Source organism: Acartia tonsa, chromosome 5 (assembly GCF_053477335.1).
Source record: "Acartia tonsa isolate MP-2025a chromosome 5, ASM5347733v1, whole genome shotgun sequence".
Taxonomy (NCBI): domain Eukaryota; kingdom Metazoa; phylum Arthropoda; class Copepoda; order Calanoida; family Acartiidae; genus Acartia; species Acartia tonsa.
The window spans coordinates 16,214,571-16,235,397 of NC_137264.1; the positions used below are offsets into that span (position 1 = coordinate 16,214,571).

The 20,827-nt window shown below is 38.1% G+C and overlaps 1 protein-coding gene across 2 annotated transcripts in view; it reads left to right on the forward strand.

The window, feature by feature from the left end:
• Positions 1–20,827, forward strand: part of fid (class I SAM-dependent methyltransferase fire dancer) — a 158,456-nt gene that overhangs the window by 65,026 nt on the left and 72,603 nt on the right. For both annotated transcript variants that reach the window (XM_080160525.1, XM_080160526.1), the window contains exons 4-9: positions 12,517–12,563; positions 13,817–13,945; positions 17,560–17,631; positions 17,908–17,978; positions 19,631–19,734; positions 20,608–20,699. In XM_080160525.1, coding sequence (XP_080016651.1) covers positions 12,517–12,563; positions 13,817–13,945; positions 17,560–17,631; positions 17,908–17,978; positions 19,631–19,734; positions 20,608–20,699 — 515 coding nt within the window. The remainder of the gene's footprint in view (positions 1–12,516; positions 12,564–13,816; positions 13,946–17,559; positions 17,632–17,907; positions 17,979–19,630; positions 19,735–20,607; positions 20,700–20,827) is intronic.

Sequence of the window (20,827 nt, forward strand, 5' to 3'; positions counted from 1 at the left end):
TATCAAGTAATTGAACTAAGGTATATAAGCATTCTATGGAAAAAATCCCAAGACTATTTTCAAAATATTATTTATTTTATTTCTCATAGAGATTCATGATAGCACTATCCCAAAAATAAACATAATTAATCAGACTATCAAATTTATATAACTTGAAAACTGGCAATATTTCGGAAGCACTTTCTTATTTATATCTATAATAATAAATTTGTTATGGTATAAGAATACGGTAATTTACGATTTAGGTTTAAGTCTATCTGAATGGAGAAAAAATACGTAGATATTGTAACAGGGGAATATTTATCGTCAATCTTTTGTGGTATCCGCCGAGGATAAATGGCAGACACCGGAGTTCAATTAGATTACGGCAGTGTGACAGACGTGGACACCTTACTATAGAGAAGCTACGCTTCTCTAGCTTTCACTAGATAATGATCAACATCTATTTTCAGTTGTCACTTTATTGAAGGGTTAAGAGATACTGAAGCTATATACAACAAACAATAATTACATGGATAGGAATAAATAATCATAACATAAAAGCATAAATAATACATATACAATGGTCAGTTTGGGCAATAATGATTCCCCCATCCCTGGAAAGGGTGGGGGAGAATTAAGAATACAGTTAACCATAATAAACATGACAGATTCAATCATTAATTCTAAGCGTAGGGAGGGGGTCACTAGACCCCTTCCCCAGGACTCGGGGGAGGGCCATTGACCCTCCACCGAACCCCAGATCAGGGGTGCCATAGACATGGCTCACGGTTGCCGAATACCACAACTCTCCCCTCGGAAGGCTGGGAGGTGGTTTCCCTACCAGACTTCCGACAGTGGTTGAGGCCTTCGGCCCGCTCCTTAGGGCTAAAATATATACAAACGATAATGATTCAATGGAATCCTAGTGGTGAGTATCTTCTTAAGGTTGATGGGCTCCCAATGTGGGATAGAAGGCAGAGGCTGACTTGGGTTGGATACGTTGGTCAGCGCCGGCAGGTATCAGGTTTGCTGGTGGCACAGTTGCTGCTGGAACGGTCAGCAGTGGGGCCTGCTGGTTGTTGTTGGCAGCGGCCGGGGCACTGGCTGCCAGGTTGATTGTCTGAGCAGCGGCCTGTCCTCCTGAGGGGCCGCGGGGTCTGCCAGAGGGCGGTCCTGGCCTACCTGGGCGGTCATGCCCGCTGTCAGTTGATTTCATAAGACACCATTTCCTCGGCTGCTTCCCTGCCGATGGGAATGGCATCCCAGTCCACTGAAAAGTCCCGGGACTTGGCATGGTTGAGCCTGGCTCTAGCCAGCGCTTTCCTATATAAAGCTGGATGGTACAGGAACACTTGTGATATCGCATTCAGGGCTGCCCGGACTCCTCCCTGTGCTGCTGCCAGAGAAATGATGGTTAGGTCCCCCAGCAGTTTGAGGATCAACAACAGCAAGCACAGTATGGCTGCGCCATCTCCCCACTCGTGGATGGCTTGTCTAAATCCTGCCCAGACATCCAGGGCTGCCTCTCCTTCCTCCGCCAGTCGGTCAATGTTGTAGGACACTATCCCATGGTCTCCTGTGGCCGAACAGCTGCCTTGCTGAACGCAGGAGCCATAGGATAGGCCGGTCAGCATGGCACTCTTGTATGCTGGGAACGCCAGCAGTTGTTGCCAGTCGTTCAACTCAGCCTGCGAATACAAACCACCTGAACTGAAGTCATCTAAGGGTTCGGTCAACAACTGCTTAGGCGTATCCAGCGGGGGTGGCCTCTTCTTGGGAGCAGGGGTTAACTCTATCCAGCCTTCCTCCGCGTGCACAGTCAGGGGGTAGGTGGAGGAGCAGGGAATCTTGGTGGCGTGCTCACTGTATACCCGTGTCACAGCGTCTACAAAACCTGTGGGCTCTACTGGCACTTTGTCCCAACACTCCTTGTGTTCGCGGACAACGTACTTGTGCCTTTGGCAGGTCAGCTGCAGCAGGATGTCTCCCCTCAGTACCGAGAACGTGCTCCCCTGGACACGCACCGGGTGGGCCGGATCTAGTTGCTGGAGCTTCCAGCAGTTGGCCGCTACTTCTTCTGCTGCAGTGCTTTTCATGCGCGTTTCCAGGGTAAACCCAATATAACCTGCATGGATCTGGGCTTGAAGGGGAACGTCAACATCCCTGGCCGACACTCTGGGCAGCGCAGCCGCGGCTGGATCAGCTGCCACGAACAACGCTGGATGGTTGGTGGCATGGGCCTCGAAGTCGCAGTTCACAATCGAGGTGGGGTTGGTCATGTTGATGAAAAACTGGGCCTGATGGTCAACCAGATATGCATCCATCACCAGGCTGGGCTGGAGGCTGCGGATCAGCCTCAAGGGGCAATCTCTTCCCAGGTGGTCCCACACGTAGGTTGCTTCCCCAGTGATGCAGGACAGCTCAGAATGGGGACACTCTAGGGTCAGGTGGTCAGACTGGGACTCCACCCGTCCATCCTCCACCACATAGGTCTCCTCCTTGACCAGCAGCCGCCGCTCCTGGAGCACTAATTCGTTGCGGTATAGCTGGCCCTCAAAGTGGACGTCCTCCCCCTCGCAACCCACCCCCTCGGGGCTGTTGACGAGGGCGCCCACCATGTCGATGGTGAAGAACAGGGGGTGGTTCAGCTGGAACGTCAGTGGCTGGGTCTTGCCTGGCAACGTGTATACTCGGTTCCTGGCCAGGTCTCGGCACGCTTCTGGGTCTATCTTGGTTGGCCTCATGAGGGTGGGGACCGAGGTCACCTTGAGGTGACCCCATACCCCACACCTGAATGTCCACTGGGACACGGTGAGCTGACAGCTGAACCCAGTGGTTTCCCTCACCTTGACTTGCTGCAGGACGTGTACTTCATGGCCCAGGGGCACCTCCTGGTGTAGGGGCTCCGTGTCACACATCTTTTCTTTATTGTAAGACGTGACATGGGTGGGGTTGGCACAGTCCCACCCCACCAGGACGTAGCTGGTTGTAGGCCACACGGCTGCCAGCAGGAGGCCCCACAGGACCATCCACCAATGGGAGAGGCTTCCAGGTAACCATCTTCCTCGTACACGCGGCTGGGGATCTTCAGCTCTGGTCACGGCTGCTTCTTGGGGCTGGACACGGCTGGGCTGCTCCTGGCTAGACACAAATTTCCATTGAGCGTTATCTGTATGCGGCCGAGGCACCCCGATACCCTCCCCAATGACAGACTGGCAAGCGACTGGCACTTGCCTGGGTGTCGGCTCCCCTAGCCCTAAGTGCTCCCTTCCCTTGTCCAAGGCATGCCCAGTGGCATGGGGCTGAAGTGCATGTGGCACAGGCTCGCCCTTACTCACTGCCCTCCCCTGCCCTAGGAACTCAGGTGCATGTGGCACAGGCAAGTCCTTATTTTCCCAAATTTCAATCTCCCCAGCCTCAGGTGCAGGGGGCACAGGCAAGGCTGGGTGTTTACAATATTTTGGATACAACACATTTAACAAATTCAACTTATCCTGATGTTGAGCAGCTGGGTTCCCTTGGCTGGCAGGGGGCTCTGGATGGCATGTAGCTGGACTCTCCCTGCAGGCTGGTGGCGCTGGCTGGCATGTAGCTGGGCTCTCCCTGCAGGCTGGTGGCGCTGGCTGACTGGGGGTGACGGGTGTCACCCCTTCCTCTGGGACCGCTGGCTCGTTCCAGGACTCAGGTCTCTCGGTGGCGGCGACGGCTGTCGCCCCAGACATCAGGTTGGAGGCTGGCTCGTTCCAGGATCCAGGTATCTCGGTGGCGGCGACGGTTGTCGCCCCAGGCACCAGGTGGGAGGCGCTGGATAGCACCCCCCCATCATCCCAGGTGGCGACGCCGGGTGGCGTCCCATACATCGATGCAGAGGTGCTGGCTAGCACCTCCTGCCTCTCTCGTTCAGCGGCTGCCAGGGCCTCCCCATACACCGTCTCAGGGACGCTGGGCAGCGCCTCTCCACTCTTGCTGGGTAGGCTCAGTCGGGCAGGTTCCATCATGTTGAGGCTAAAAGGCTGGGGCCTCAGCACCTCTGGCTCGGCTATGTTGGTGGGCTGTATCAGCTCTGGCCCCAGATGGTTAAGACTGAAGCCTAGGCCAACCCGGTTGGGTTCAGCCGCGCCACCCAGTACGTTGATCCTAGCTGGGACAGTCCCAAACTGCGGCATCCCATCGGCTCGGTCCGCAGCTCTGGGGGCGGCTGCTTGCTGTGGTGGTGCTGGGGGCGCGCTCCCTTCCATATGGGCCACTCTGCTGGGCTTCCCTGGAGGGGCACCCTTGTCGGCGGTGCGCCTGCGGCTGGCTACCTGGGCCCAGTCGGCTCTACAATCGGCCGCCGTGTGACCGTCATAGTGGCAACGCTCACACTTGGCAGAACGGTCACGGCGTGGCTGGGTGCGTCTCTCCTCTAGGCTAACTTCCACAGGCGTTGGGCAGTCTCGAGCTCGGTGGCCTCTCCCCTGGCAGCGGTAGCAGCGGCCTGGAACCTTGTCATCTGGAGCGACCTTCCCCATCTGGTGGAGACCCGGAGCCAAGGAGCCAATCTCCATTGGCTCCGACTCGTCATATTGGGGCAACTGGATGCAGGCAGATCCAGTCAGCCCGTCGGTCGAGTCCACTAAGCACACACCTTCCTTTAGCTGCTTAGTAACCATGGTCACGGTGAACATGGCCTTACGAGTGTACTCAGGTACACTCGTAATTTCATGGTTCATCATGAGGCGTTTTACGTTGGCGTTACGAATTCCACGATTTAATTCGTCCACCAACAACTCAAGATCCTCATGGTTGTAGGCGTCCCTATACAAGGCGCACTTAGTTGATATGTACGCTTGTATAGGTTCTGTCGAGTGTTGCTTGTAATCCCTAAACGCTTGTTTAAGCGTTTGGGATTCAAAAGCAGGGCGAAATAGCAACTCACACTCGGTCTTGACCTGTTCGTAGGTCAAGGCTTGGCCTGCCTCGCCAAACAGATGGGACGCCATTTCCGCCGCTTGCCCTACCAGTGACAGTAGTAGGGCGTTGCGGCGGTTGAGGGAATCATGAGGTGGTACGCGGTAAGCCGCCCATGACATCTCAAGTCTGCGGATATGTGCCGACCAGGATTGCTTGGGCGGCCCTCTAAACTCCGGCAGATTGCTCAGCATCAGCTTGCGGTACTCGGCTGGGGCCGGCTGAGGGTCATCCTGGAGCCATCCTGGGGCTTGGTCACCTCCTGGGGCTTGATGCTGGTCCATTGGGTCAACGGTGAAACGGTGGGCACAAAGTTATACAGTACTAAAATTGAATGGTTTGTCACTTGAGGCTTCCTAGCCTAACAGCCAACACTGTTTGTATCACTAGGTTGGGCGTTTAGTTACAAAGATATAACTTAGCTGTACTTATCACTAGTTAGGTGTTGAGGTTGTAGGGTAGGCTGGTAGAGGTAGATAGATGTTGAGGGTCTGAACTGCTGTCAGGAACTGATTGGGTTTTCCCTTATCACACTAGAGCTAGAAGGAAATAAACTTGCAATTCTTTATTTGCTAAAAATACCCCTGTTAAATGCTATGGAGTAGCTCCGCTCTGGTGTGAGTGTGTGTGTGTGTGTGTGCGTGGAATCTCCTGTCCTTGTAACGCGCGTTCGCGCCGTCAAATCCGCGCACACGGGGAAAACGCGCTCTCACCCCTCAACTCGCTCTCTCATTGGTCCGCTTCGTCCGTTGGATTTATGATATTTTCCGCACTCTGTTGCGCTACCCGTGAATGGCGCTCTGTGTATCCGATCGCTAGCTCCACACTACAGACGGACTTAGTCTAGTGTGGGTAGGAAGGGGGAAGCGCGTGAGGGGACGGGGGTAACTCCGTCCGTTCCCCCTGTGAGGGAGGGGGGTAACTGTGTGCTGGTGTAATAGGGCCTTTTCTTCTTAATCTTAGGCTTATCTATTATATCACCCTGATTGTATTTGCCTTCAATGGAGAGGGGCCCCTCCCTTTCCCTTGGAATAAGGGGTGTATTGTTGTTGTGCTGTGGGCTTGAGATTGTTTTGATTATATTACATCTAGCTTCTATTTTTGTCCTTATCACAATTGCATAACAGATTTGTTTACCAACTCTGTTCTATTTTTAGCTGTTATCACAATACACAGTAATCCAAGCCTGTTCTATTCTTAGATTTATCACAACACAACAATTTGTTTGCCAAGCTTTGCTCATAAATCTATTGTTTGGCCATCACACTAGGGTGGTAATCCCTGCAAATGTGATATAATATCTGTTTTCTAGATGGGTGGCTGCGTTGTAGCTTCTCAGGATACTCGGGGTTGACGTAGTTTTTCTCTGTTCTGGTGCACTACACTCGTATGTTAGCTCGCAGCTTGCAGCTATGTGGCATGTTTCAGCCTATCGGCGGCAGGGAATGTCCCGTCCTGCTAGCGCCGCTGATCCAAATCCGGCTGATGGCGGCAGGGAATGTCCCGTCCTGCTAGCGCCACTGGTTCGGATCCTGCTATTTCTTGCAGTAAAGTTGGCCTATTTCCAGCCGTTTACACTTATTTGGCTTGTTTCAGCCGGTCCGCAGGCCTGTTTCAGCCCTTTTGGCGCTCAATTCTCCGTTAGGTATCAGCGCTGCTCGCGGTTATTCATCGGATTTCGCTGTCTCGCTTCCACAACTGCCGGATGCAGAGTTAAACTTTGCTGTCCAGGGTGGGTAATTCAGGTTGCTTGCGTCAGTTTTGCCAGATTCACTGCTGGGAGTACCTTAGCCTCAGATGCGCGTCTGCTCTACACTTGTGGTTCGCCGTAATCTCACACAGCTGTCACCAAAGTTGTGGTATCCGCCGAGGATAAATGGCAGACACCGGAGTTCAATTAGATTACGGCAGTGTGACAGACGTGGACACCTTACTATAGAGAAGCTACGCTTCTCTAGCTTTCACTAGATAATGATCAACATCTATTTTCAGTTGTCACTTTATTGAAGGGTTAAGAGATACTGAAGCTATATACAACAAACAATAATTACATGGATAGGAATAAATAATCATAACATAAAAGCATAAATAATACATATACAATGGTCAGTTTGGGCAATAATGATTCCCCCATCCCTGGAAAGGGTGGGGGAGAATTAAGAATACAGTTAACCATAATAAACATGACAGATTCAATCATTAATTCTAAGCGTAGGGAGGGGGTCACTAGACCCCTTCCCCAGGACTCGGGGGAGGGCCATTGACCCTCCACCGAACCCCAGATCAGGGGTGCCATAGACATGGCTCACGGTTGCCGAATACCACACTTTGTTGCTAGTTATTGATCAATTCGTTCCTCAATGGTAAATGGAGGGGATGGGGAGGGATATTGTTATATTAGCCAGCTTAAAGAAACGTTTTATTAGGGATGCCAGAATCTCTCACATTATCAACGTATTCTATGTACAATGTCTATATAATTATATAAGACAGTTCTCGAAAAATAAATAAAACTAAATATCAGAGCTGTCCGTTATTGATGGACGGACCCACTTTAAATATAGAAAATCTTCGCTCTTAATAAATGATAGCGTGATATAAAGGTAGCCAAAAAAACAAAAAGGCAATCACTTAAATGTGTAAATAAAATACTTGATATGATTTATAACGCTTTGGTTAAGTACCATTAACTACAGAGAAAAAACTTCTTATTCTGCGGTGTTTTTCAAGTCCCACAAACAATATTGTAGGTACTGAATTTATAAAGCAAATATTTTTTTTGGCAAATATCAAGTACTAACAGACATACCAATTTTAAAAGAAATTTCTAAAGCCTTTTTAATAAAAATACAAATAAAATCCTTCTTAATGTATTATAGGCGGAAAGAAAAGTTATTTTTCATAATGCCATGAACTTTTGCTGTAAAACCTCTTATGTGCTGCATTATAAGAACAATATCTTAACCTTTTTCTGTTCTGAATACTTAATACTTATATATGTGTAGGTATAACTCTTTCGGCTTTGCCGGAATGAAGGGTTAGGTCAATGTGCGATAATGTTTATGTCTTGAATTTTCATCTAAACTTTTGTTAGCTTATTATTGTTACCTTACATTTAAACATAATATTTTTTTTTAAATTTGATTTTTTTAAAACAGGAACAAAAAATTATATCATATACAGGGTGAGTCAGAAAAAAACTGAGTTTTTCGATTTTCAGAAACAACCAGAAGGAATACAGAAAAAATAATTATATATCCTTGTTCTCTGTACAAAAGCACATCAAACTTGTAAAAAGTGTTTTTCATTATCTCTAAAAATGCGGCCTCTATGATAGGTGTATGGTGTCAAAAATGCCTTGTGTGAAAAATGTTGATCAAGAAAAATTTAAATAACTCATCTATTTTGTATAAAAAAATCTTAAAAGAAGGTGTATCAACTTTTTTTTTATAGCTAGCCGGTTCTTTTAGTAAGTAGTAGATGTAAAATTTTTCATAGAATTCAGATATGCAATCGGTTTTTTTGTAGACCTCTTATTTTTTAAGTAATTTAAGTTTTTTAAAAAAATAATTAAGTCGGTTTTAAGGTACTAAAACGCAACAAAATAAAAGAAGAAAATGGCCAGTAAGAACAAAAATAGTAAGATCTTTAATTTGACACCTTACTTTTAAAATTCTGTTGAGTAATTATTGAAAAAATCTATTTTTTAACCTCGGTTTAATAAAAACTTTAGACCTAAATATTTTCTCAAACAGACATAAAAAACATGGGTTCATATATACCTTTAGAATCAGAAAAATAATACGAATCCATTGTAAGCAAAATTGAAAAAAAGTAAAAAAATTAAAAATTAAACAAATGGCCAATTGTATTTTTTGTTCAGGCAACACTATCGTCTTCCCTTTTTTACCCCCTCTTTACCCCCTCTTTACCCCCTTCCCATTTTTATACTCAATTCAAGAATTAAGACGTTGCCTGTACAATATAATATGATATTTTCATATAATTCCTTTTATTGTAGTTTATATACTATATTGTAAACTTTTTTTTTCAATTTTGCTTACAATGAATTCGTAATATTTTTCTGATTCTAAAGGTATATATGAACCCATATTTTTTTACCTGTGAAATAATAAAATTAATGTCAAAGTTTTTATTCTCGTGGGTTTAAAAAAATTGATTTTTTCAATAATTACCTGACAGAATTGAAAAAGTAAGGTGTCAAATTAAAGATCTTACTATTTTTGTTCATAATGGCATTTTCTTTCTTTTTTTTGTTGCATTTTAGTACCTTAAAATCGACTTAATTTTTTTTTTTTTTAAACTTAGATTACTTAAAAAATAAGAGGTCTACAAAAAAAACCGATTGCATATCTGAATTCTATGAAAAATTTTACATCTACTACTTACTAAAAGAACCGGCTAGCTATATAAAAAAAAGTTGATATACCTTCTTTCAATATTTATTTAGAAAAAGTTCTAAGAAAAGTACTTTAATGAGTTTTAGAAGTGAAATGCTTTTTGGCTCCTCACAAAAGCATTTTTAGAATACTGCAATTTGTCATTTTTTCATATTTCTTGATTGTGATGCATGTGGTTTAAAAGAATCTTCTATAATAACGTAGCTTATAGTAAAAAGAAAAAAAAAACTTTTTATTTGACAATAAGATAAAAAAGTTATCAAGGTTTGAATTTTTAAAATGAAAATGCCTTTTAAAAACCCTACCCTATTTAAATGAAATTATTATGATGGATTATAACACACAAGTATAATTTGTCAAAAGGGGGCGGAGATTTTGGAGATTAAATCCAGTCTTGCACCAAATATAGAGGAAATTCAGGGGGAGGGGTAGGAATTTAGGTAACAAGATGAAATATAATATGAGGGAGCATTAAATCTTAACAATAGATTACAACAAAACGTTTGATTTATAATGTGATAATTTAATTTAAATAAATTGTATTTTTAAGATGTTAAATATTTACAATCTGTTGAATACAAATTTTAATGATCAAAAAATATGTTTGTTTATCTTTTTAGAATGGTAGACATTTTTTATCATTCATAAATCTACCTAAAAAGTACAAAATAATGGCCGAAAAAGTCATCACACACACTTTTTGAAATCTTTATGCTCTAAAAAGCGCCGTTGTTTTCAGAGATATTCAAAAACACCTTTTCTAAGTTTAATGTATATTTTTATAGAGAACAAGAACCTATAATTGTTTTTTCCATATTCCTACTGGTTGTATCAGAAAATCGGAAAACTCAGTTTTTTCTGACTCACCTTGTATAAATGTAAGGAAAATAATAATAAATATTATTACTTAGAGAGAGAAGTAAAGAGTTTTAAAAAGTTTGTGTAAATCTTCATGAATTATATATAACCATCAAAATATTACATATAAACAGACAGAGATATATTTAATGAAAAAAAATCAGTTTGTATTTTACTATACATATATCGTATTACTAAATCACTTAATCCTTATAAGAAAATTTACCTAAAATATGCATTCCTGAAAAAATAGCTTATAAATGAAATAAGTGAAAAGGGACCTTAAAACAAAGGTTTCTCAATAAAAATTCTGAGGTTCTGTCAGAAAATGAGTTTACATGGAAGGTTTCAATGCCCCCCATCCTTCCCCTCCACTATGATTAAGGTCCTAAAGAGAGTTGATTCTACGTGCGTAAATGTCCTTTTTTCCTCTTATCTTATTCAATTTTATGGATGTTGTCAACCTTGTTTTGTTGAATATAAGTCACTACCTGTGCATGTATGTATAATATTCAATTAAGTTGTAAGAGGGTTCTTAAGAAAGCTTTTAAACAAAATTATCACATAAATATTAATCAAAATTTAATATTTATGAATATTTTCTTAGTAAAAATTAAACACAGGGATAAAACAATGGACAATGAATAATTTTGTATACATACAATGTTAGCTTAAAATGTACAAAGTATTTTATAACCAAATATTAAATAATAAATTTTGATTTTTAGTAGCTTAATAATATTAAAGATAGATGAAAATCATTCAAGCACCATTGTTCTCTTTGATATAAACAACAGATCTATAGTATAGATGTATATAAAGACAACTACCTCCCTTCCTTTTTTAAAGACCTCTTTCGTCTGCTTCTAAATTATTTTCTGTTACTTGGCTTTGTTAATATAAGCGAAACTATTGGTTGCTTTTCAATGACCCAATCGAAAGGTTGCACAAGGTGGTTGTGATGGGGAGATACGGTTATTTATTTCTTTCTCTTCTAGTGTTTTACTCTAATACATAAACAATGTATCATAATAGATGTATTGCCCTAGTTGGTCAATCAGAACCAATGATACGTCCAACTAAAAAGGAATTTGTCACATATGATTTAATCCCACATAAAATGCGATGAAATTTTCGGATGATAATTTTTAAAGCAAAGCTAAGAAACTCAATTGCTTACAGTTAATAAAATGGAAAAAAACTACCCTTTCGTACCAAAATGTGTACACTTTCTGAATAATTATATGGTCGTATTGTTACTACACCGTGTTCCTAATGGTTCAATTATTTGATTGATAAGTATGTGTTCTATATCTATTTAGTATCTATTATTTGCCAATTTGGCCAGACTCAAATATCAATTAAATCTGGATGTATCAAATTCAGCTACTCTACAATTATCTTTCAGCCCACTCTGAAACAATTAAATTAGTTGGAGTTATTTTCAAATACTAAGTCAGTTACTGGTGTTCTGTCCAATATGAAACAAAATCAGATTTAACCTGACGGCTGTTTCTAGTCACTGGGGGGCCATTTTAGTGAGCTGTGTATTTTTAGGGTTAAGGAAATGGATGATAAATTTGGATACTGCTAGCTTGTACCAACCAATCAAGAATCTATTTTTTTTAGGTACAGACAAATAGACAGACAGAAGGATATTTATAAAAGAATAGCCAATAGGTCTAAGTTTTATCAGGGAGTAAGGGAGGGGACAATGGATCGAAAATTCAATTTTTAAGTAGTCTCAGACTTTGGGGACTGGCTTAAAGGGAATGTGCACGAATACAGCAGATTCTTACTGATTTTGGGGACTTGCGCATCAATGCCCCGATAACTAGCTGAGCTAGTTTTGAATATGCAGACAGAAAAGTTTGTTATTTATCGCTGGTTTTAACAAATATTTTTCCCCAAGAAAATGTCTTTTCATGTATAGAAACTCTACTGTGATATTTATGTATTAAATAATCTAAGAACCGCTTGAATTTTGGGGTCAGTTATAAATATATTAGAAGGGTTGAGGTAGTTCTAAACAAGATTTTTCCAGTGATTAATTACAGAATGTTTACTACATTGTGATGTGTTGATAGTTTAATTTTCAAGTAAATGATTTTTTTCTTAGAACTAATTTTGTTCTAAATTAGGTTACCATGATCCCCTTACAATTTTGGTAAAATTTTCTTGAAAAATCTGGTTTTCGTTGCTTTTCAGCGAACTCTCTTAAATTGAAATAATTGCCCATTGTCCCCTCCCTTACTCCCTGAAGTTTTATATAATTATTATTTTTTTAATTAATTATTTTTTTCAGCAACGGAAAGGTTCTAAGAGATACTGCACTAGTGGAGATGAATCAAGGTAAAAAAAATTATAATATTCCATTGATTTCTGGTAAATCTGTCTTTTAAATTAAATTGGGCATAGGTTAATAATATTAATATTTTTTTTAATTTGAATGGGTCGCTGCTAGACAGACACTTTTAGAGAAAACAATTAAATAGTATTCCTTGTTCCTGAATTTTACATAAAATGTGTTACTTTTACTTGTAAGGGTTGATATATTCACATAAAATAAGGATAAGAGTTTCAAAGAATCTCACTCTCACTTAGATAGAAGGCAACCCTCCCCTCATTTGGGAAAGATCTTAAAGGTTAGAAACGAAATCATTAGCTATAAAACGACTTTTATGTTCTGTAATCCTATATGGTTTGCAAGTTATATGAATTATTCAATTATCAAAACTTTGCTATTTTCAAATCGGTCTCAGATCATGGAATGGAGAAGCTTTGCTCCAAATTAGTTGAACTTGTAGGAGTATACAAAATAAAGTTTTCAAACTTTTAGATATTTAGAAGTTTAAAAAGTTATACTTTAAAGGGAACCCTCTAGCATAGTAACACTAGGCTAAAATATAAAGAATTTTGCTTACCTAATTTCAATATTTAAGGAAATTATGTAATATTTGAACTATTTTTTTTTCAAAAGTTAATTTTTTTTCTTTTTCTTTATATTCAAAGAATTCTCTTATACAAATATTCTATATAATTATCAATTTTAACTTTTTTGGTCTTGAGCATATAGTAGGAAAATGTGGTTGGTGTATACATTGATAATATACACTTTCACTTTTCCCAAAAATAGTAAAATCAAATTTTTTACAGCACAGTCTCATATAAAGGGGGGCTACAGTGGAGTCGTGGGAAAGGGTTGGGGTCGGGGCAATTTTTCGTGTCATGAGGAGGAATACAAAAAATCTCTGAAAAACAGAATATAATTTATTTAGTTGTTGCAGAGATCATTTTAATCCGACGGACATACGAATGTACGAACGCTACGACAGAAATGCATCTTTACACTACTCTGTAAAATGAACTAGCGGCTGAGCCCTTAGCATGTTTATGGGATGGAGAAAATAGCCTTAAACTCTCCCAATACTACAATTTAAATAAAAAAAAATCAACCCTTCCAAGGATATACATAAAGCTTTCCTAAAAAATGGCGATCTCAATTGGTTTACTAGCTATTGAAATCTTAAGCTACAGACAAAAAAAAACTTATTATAATAGGATAAACTATTTGGAACGCAAAAATAAATATTTTTTGTATTCAGGAAATACACAAGCGGGGATGAGGGTAGATCTCCCCGCCCCTCCCTACCAGAGTCCCTGTACACCCTGCCCACACCTCTGGTCAGGCAGTCCACCAGGATACAGGATATCAGGAGGGAGAGAGAGGCCAGGTAAGTCCACCAGAATACAGGATATCAGGAGGGAGAGAGAGGCCAGGTAAGTCCACCAGAATACAGGATATCAGGAGGGAGAGAGAGGCCAGGTAAGTCCACCAGGATACAGGATATCAGGAGGGAGAGAGAGGCCAGGTAAGTCCACCAGGATACAGGATATCAGGAGGGAGAGAGAGGCCAGGTAAGTCCACCAGGATACAGGATATCAGGAGGGAGAGAGAGGCCAGGTAAGTCCACCAGGATACAGGATATCAGGAGGGAGAGAGAGGCCAGGTAAGTCCACCAGGATACAGGATATCAGGAGGGAGAGAGAGGCCAGGTACGTGCGCTGCATTTGAGAAATAGCACAGTTAGGGGTATGTCTGAATGTAAGAATCACAAATAAAGCAAATACCCTTAAGTCACGCAATACATACTCCGACACACATACGCTTGCAGTAGCTTTTATTGTAAGACTATTTGTTATATATACTTCAATTTTCCGAATGTACCATAAATATTTCTTCAGTACGGTCATCTGTCTTTATATTCTTTAGGATTGTTCAAGCGATACTTCTGTAAATCATAATCCTTTTTCTTTTTATGATTGACGTCAATATGCAAAAATTAGTATAATTTTTGAGTTAAAAAAACATTTCTTCATTTTTCTACACATCAAGAACCTAGATTTAGTGTTATATACCTCAATTTATATGTTAAATATTCCACACTATAGTGTCTTTAATAAGACTTTTGTCATAGGATTTAAAATATTGGCTTTGTCTCTTTGAGATGTTAACATAATTATAGTGTCAAAGCATCGATATGTCGATATTATGTCAATTATGACAATAACAAAAATTTAAAAATAGCATTGCGATATTATTTCAGCCACGATAAATTTTTATAAAAGCTCTAAGATGTGTATACTGTATTTTTAGTGTAAAAACGCACCCAGAACCAAAGTAGGGCTTTCCTGAAAAGGAGTAGTCAATCTTGTGGTGTATGTGGTTAGCAATATCTTAAGGGACAATTCAATATTTTGTATCAGTATCGTGCTATACTGTTGTAGGCATAGATTTTATTTCATAGACAAACAATCTGAGTATTAGAGACTAATTTATTATTCACAGATTTTGGTGCATTTCATATGTAAAGAAAAGAGAAAGTAAATTTTCTCTATACAAATTGATTAAACCTTTTTAAAAATCATTATAGCAAAATTCAACTTAAATGGTCCGTCTGTCTTTCGTTCATGAAATAATCAAATATATATATTAATCTGTAAATGTTTCGTGTTTTTTCTATTTTTTTCATATCCTTCTCTTTTTCTCTAACTTTCTTTTTTACAACAACTGGACATCTGCGCTTTGACTCCATTTTTTAATTTTGTTTGCTCCGCTATTTATGGATGGTGTCATCCTTGTTATTACAAACTGTTTGTTATATTATTTGATAACCTTTAATTTGACAATGTAAGGTATTTAATTAATATAAGTTGCATACTTAACCTTGCATAGAAGTAAATACAGCACAAAACATACACTACAGCTATTATATAAATGTTAGTAGTGCAGCTACTCTGTAAATATGTCCATATGACCGGTTTTTTCTTTGAAATATTAAAATTCCTATATATTACATATAAAATTGCTCTCTGATTGGTCCTAAACAAACAGACACTCTTTTATTATTGGTGCTATTCTTAAATGTGATCTCTCATTGGTCACTTACTTTCGAAAGCTCTTATTAGTGCATATAAATTCTTAACTTGCTCTCTGATTGGTCTAAATACTCCAATATTATTGGCGCTAATTTCAAATATGATCTCTCATTGGTCACTTACTTTAGTAAATTCTTGGTGGCCCAAATTATAAACTTGGTTTCTCATTGGTCAGACACATACAGACACTTTTATTTTATTGGCTCAAAAAATATTTTTTTTCTCATTGGTCACAACACACAGCCAAACATACAAAAAATTGATTAATATCTTGCTTAAAGTTATTTTACTTCATTTACAGCTTATTTTTTTATAGCAAGCTACATGTATATTTGCCTTCTATCTGCTTGTCCTTTTTCTGTTATGCTGAGTTGGCCTGACTTATAAACATTTTTTAAAAAGCAATGTAGAAATTATGCTTTATGCCCTAACAATGAACTGCTTAAAGGTCCATCCTGTGTTATCTGGGATATGCTGAGCGAGCAAGTAATTATAACTTATCTCTGGAAAGTACTATGTTTTGTTCTATATACAATACATGTAGGTTATAAAATTTAGACTATAATTGGCACTTCCTTTCTCTCTTAAATTTCTATATTCCTATTCTGTCAATATCTTATTTATTGATATAGAGTTCTTAAGTTTACCTTATTTTTTTCATAAAACTTCGCTTCCAATTTACATAATTGTTCTTGTGTAATATTACATAAGCAGTGTGTAGCTAGCTGAGATTATTTATCTATGGAGTTTGTGCAATTTGCATTTAGTTTCATCCCTTGTGGTGTGCTGCAAGGTAGTGGTCATACAATACAACTCTTGATTAAAACTTAAACATGTTTTCTGCTTTATCAGTCACGTGCCAACCATTGTTCGAATGGGTGGGATTTTTGGTCCTATTACAGTAAAGATTTGGTTGCCTGCATAATATTTGTCTAATCTTCATGCACTTGATTTGAATAGATTTGATCTGGTTACAATAATATAATAATACAGAAAAAAAAGCATAGACAATTAAATCCATACGTAGTGCAGCAATAATAAGTTTTAAAAGTAAATAAGAAATAAGAAAAAATGACCATTTTAAACTCATGCCTAAATATGTTCATTCTTCTGAAGGGCGTAAAATTTGAGGGGTCATAATAAAGGGAAAGTCTTCATGGAATGCTTCCCCAAAAAAGGGTTGTTGACACACGCCCACCTTATGTGTAACAAAAGGCATACATTACAAAAGACCTAAACTTAATAAAGATATAAATTACAAAACATTTAACATTTATAGGCATGAATCAGAATCTGCCACCCATATAAACACATGATTATGGAGAAAAGGAAAATCGACTCACCCTAACAAATATTGCTATAAGAGATAGATAAATATTTGCTGCATTGAGGGAATTGCAGCTGTGAAGGCAAGGAATTGGTGCAGTTCCTAGTTTCAACACCAAATATATAATATAACCAACAAAACTATTTCACTTTAAATGGGTTATTTGGGCATTGGGTTGTGTTTTACACCAAATTATTTTAACACATACATTTTTGCACTTTTGAATAGCTCATTGTCATATAATATTTTACATTTCTTTTACAAAAAAAAATTTGCCACGTTCAACTTTTGTTTTTATCAAGTAGGGTGTAAAAAAAGTAGTGTAGATTAAATTACCCTGGTAACCAAAGTTTTTAAAACAACAATTATCATATTCTTTAGGTCTAAAACTTTGGGTACTTTTATTGAATATTGATTAACCAGAGGTGTCCAAACTTTTTAACAAATAATATTGATTTATTGGAAGGGTAATTTTGTTTTTAATAATTTAGGGTGTATATCAATTAATCGTCCATTATCTTATCCCTTAAGATCCCTAAATTTTTCAATTTATTTTTATGTCTAAGTTTAATTTTATTTTAGATCTCTCGCATTGGAGAAGGCTTATGTCCACGATGTATATGAACAAATATCTGCCAATTTCTCAGATTCCAGGTAATCCAATCCAGAGGCGTGCAAAACCCTGTGCATGCCACTATAACAATCTTACTATTAATATAACTACTTACAGGGCGAGTACATTGGGCCAGATTTTTTTCAATAAATGAATGCTTTATGGAAGATATGATTCCTCTTTCAAATTTATAGCCTAAAACCTTCTGTTTTCCAATGTAAAACGATCATTCAAACCGTTCATGAGATCCTAGCGGACACACATATATACATTATACAAACAGACAGAATCTCCTTAAATATAAAATTCTTGTCTAGATATCGGCCGTGGCCTCGAGTCAAACAGTTTATGATGGATCTGGAACCTGGTTCTTTTGTTTGTGATGTTGGTAAGTAACTCATGTGCATTTAAATCATGGGAACGGCTTTTGTTTAACTTTTTAGAATATTTTTTTCTATTTTTGCACTATTGATTCTTATAACAACAAGGTATAAGTTTATCAACAATATCCTGTATCTAAACAGTTTCACACAAATATGCATACAATTATGCTTAGACTTTTTTGGTCTGTATCCAAAGATTTTGAACCGATTGAGTTCTCCATTTTTAGAGAGCTTCACATAGGTACCTGAATGGTTCTAGGCTATTTTATTTTCATATTTAGGTCTAGGTTTGGTTTAAAACTATTTTTTTGCCCTTCCCTACTCCTTCGACTCCGTCGAGCCTTTAGATGCTGGGGGCGCGGATGCTATAAATTTATCTCCTGTGAAATAAGTTTTTACAAGTGTTAATATTCGTTTGTCCTACAGTCTGATTTTATAGCTTCGCTTATGGATGTTGTCATATCCTTTTAAATTTAACCCTTCGAACCTTCTGAACATGAATTCAGTAAGAAAACACCTTTTATCTTTTTCCTAAATAATTTAAGAGAAGATTCAAACCTTTAATTCCCCATGACAACACCGTTTAAGTCGCTAATTAATATGAAGAAATTAATTAAATTTCAAAATAATTTGACAAAAAAAATGAACAATTTATCTTGCAATGTTGAACCTTTACAATTATCAAAATTAATCTTTTCAAAAATTTAACATCAACAAGAAAGGAAAATTATTGAATTTATCTAAAATTATGCATAAGGGATATATATTTTAAAAATTAAAATGAAGCAGCTTATAGTGCCTATAAAAAATACAAATGACCAATGATAGGACAGTATACATTTTAAATGACCATTTTTATATTCACTGTAAGCTGCTTCATAGAAAATTTTAAAAGTCAAATTCTTCGTGTTCCCCTCGAAACAAAAATATCTTTTTCAATTGTGTTTGTATACACCTCTAGGCCATTGAATATTTTTATAATCCACCCTTAAACCAACCTAAAATTAGCATTTAAATGCGTTTTTAAACTTCTGTAATTCACATTATAAGAGCTCCAGAAAGTTTCTTTCTAACAGTTGCTGCAATCTTTTGCTTAAACCAGACGGACGGACAAGCACACATTGTTTTACTTTTTACTAAAAATATAAACCTCAAAACTATTCCATTTTCTATTCCTAGATATTACATGCTTTTAGTTTATAATCATTTATTTTTTGTGAAATATTTTCTCAAGAAATGCAAACTTTACTTTTCCTCTTTCTGATTTGACAAAATTTAATTTTTGCATATTAATATTTCCTGAAAACCATTTGTTTTCTTGCAAATTTCAATATGAGAATATAAAGTAAATTTGAGTCTTGCCTTCAGGGATTTTCACACAAAGTACCTTGTTGAACACTAATAACCCCGTCCATAGATAGAAAATTAAGAGGGGGGTTAGTTTGAAATTATTTTCTTTATTAGTTTATGTCACGTAAGGTTAGGTTATATTGGGTTAAGGCATTGCAGGTATTAGCCTTGCAGGGGTTAAGCATACGGAAAAAAATACATTGGGCTTCTTATCTAATCAGCTATGAAGGAGAAATAAATTAAATATTGATACAAGCATCCTGAAATAAGTTATAGCTGTCACTTATAAATTGTATTTTTTTATTAGGTTGTGGAAGTGGTAAATACATGAGCTTGAATCCAATGGTATTTACAACTGGTGCCGATAGATGTCGTGCTCTGGCTGATATAGCCAGAGAAAAGGAACATGAGGTAAAATTATTCAAGCTTTTTACAGTGCCTATATACAATACTGTCCTACCAATAGTCAATTAAAATCTATAATGGCCTGCCATTGAAATTTTAGTCTGTGTATTGGTGTGTTATTGGTCATTTGTATTGTATGACGTCATTTTTTAAAGGCACTATAAACAGCTTCAAAATTGTTTTTCTTCACAAATATAGATAAAATAAAACTAGTTTAGCTAAAAATTAATTACTAGATATCTTAATAAAAGTGATAAGCTTTCCTTGCTGTTTTAAAGCTTACCGGTTAAAACTATTTTAGTTTATTATCAAGAACTAGATACTTAATTAAACATTATCTTTGATGTATAACTTTAGTTAAGATTTCGCCACTAGATGTCTCAATTACCTTACAAAGATCAGTTCATGAGTCTATTTTAGTCAAAATAATACCGCTAGGTGGCTCAATTAGACATTGTATTAAGGTTTTTATATGTAATATTTTTGTTTGTCATACATAAAGATTTTATATTAAAGCTACAACTTCAATTAAGAATTTGCCACTAGATGTCTCCATTACCACACAAAGATCATTTTAGTTACAAAAATCACCGCAAGATGTTTAAACATTTATTTCCGGTGTTGATAAATGATAACCTCTCTTAACCTGATAAAGATTGTTTACATAAGACTATTTTAGTTAAAATAACATCGCTAGGAGGCCAATACATAAATTGTATTTAACTTCTTGCCGGTCAAACTATAACTATTAATTTTATTTTATTTAGACTAATTTAGTTTAGAAATAAACGCTAGATGTCTCACTTGGACATTTTATTCTAATAAGCTATTTTAGTTAAAATAGAACCGCTAGGTGGCTCAATTACATATTGTTTTCAGGTGTTGATATGTGATAACCTTTCTTTACCGTACAAAGATGACTGTTTTGATGCTGTTCTTTCCATTGCTGTGATCCACCATATTGCCACTACAGGAATTTTTATCTTCTTACTAAAAATAATGATGCACTTGCTAAATTACGATAAATAAAATCACTCCTCTTGCAAAACATAATTGTTAGAGTAAAGGTTTGGACACTGAGAGCTTGTACAACATTATA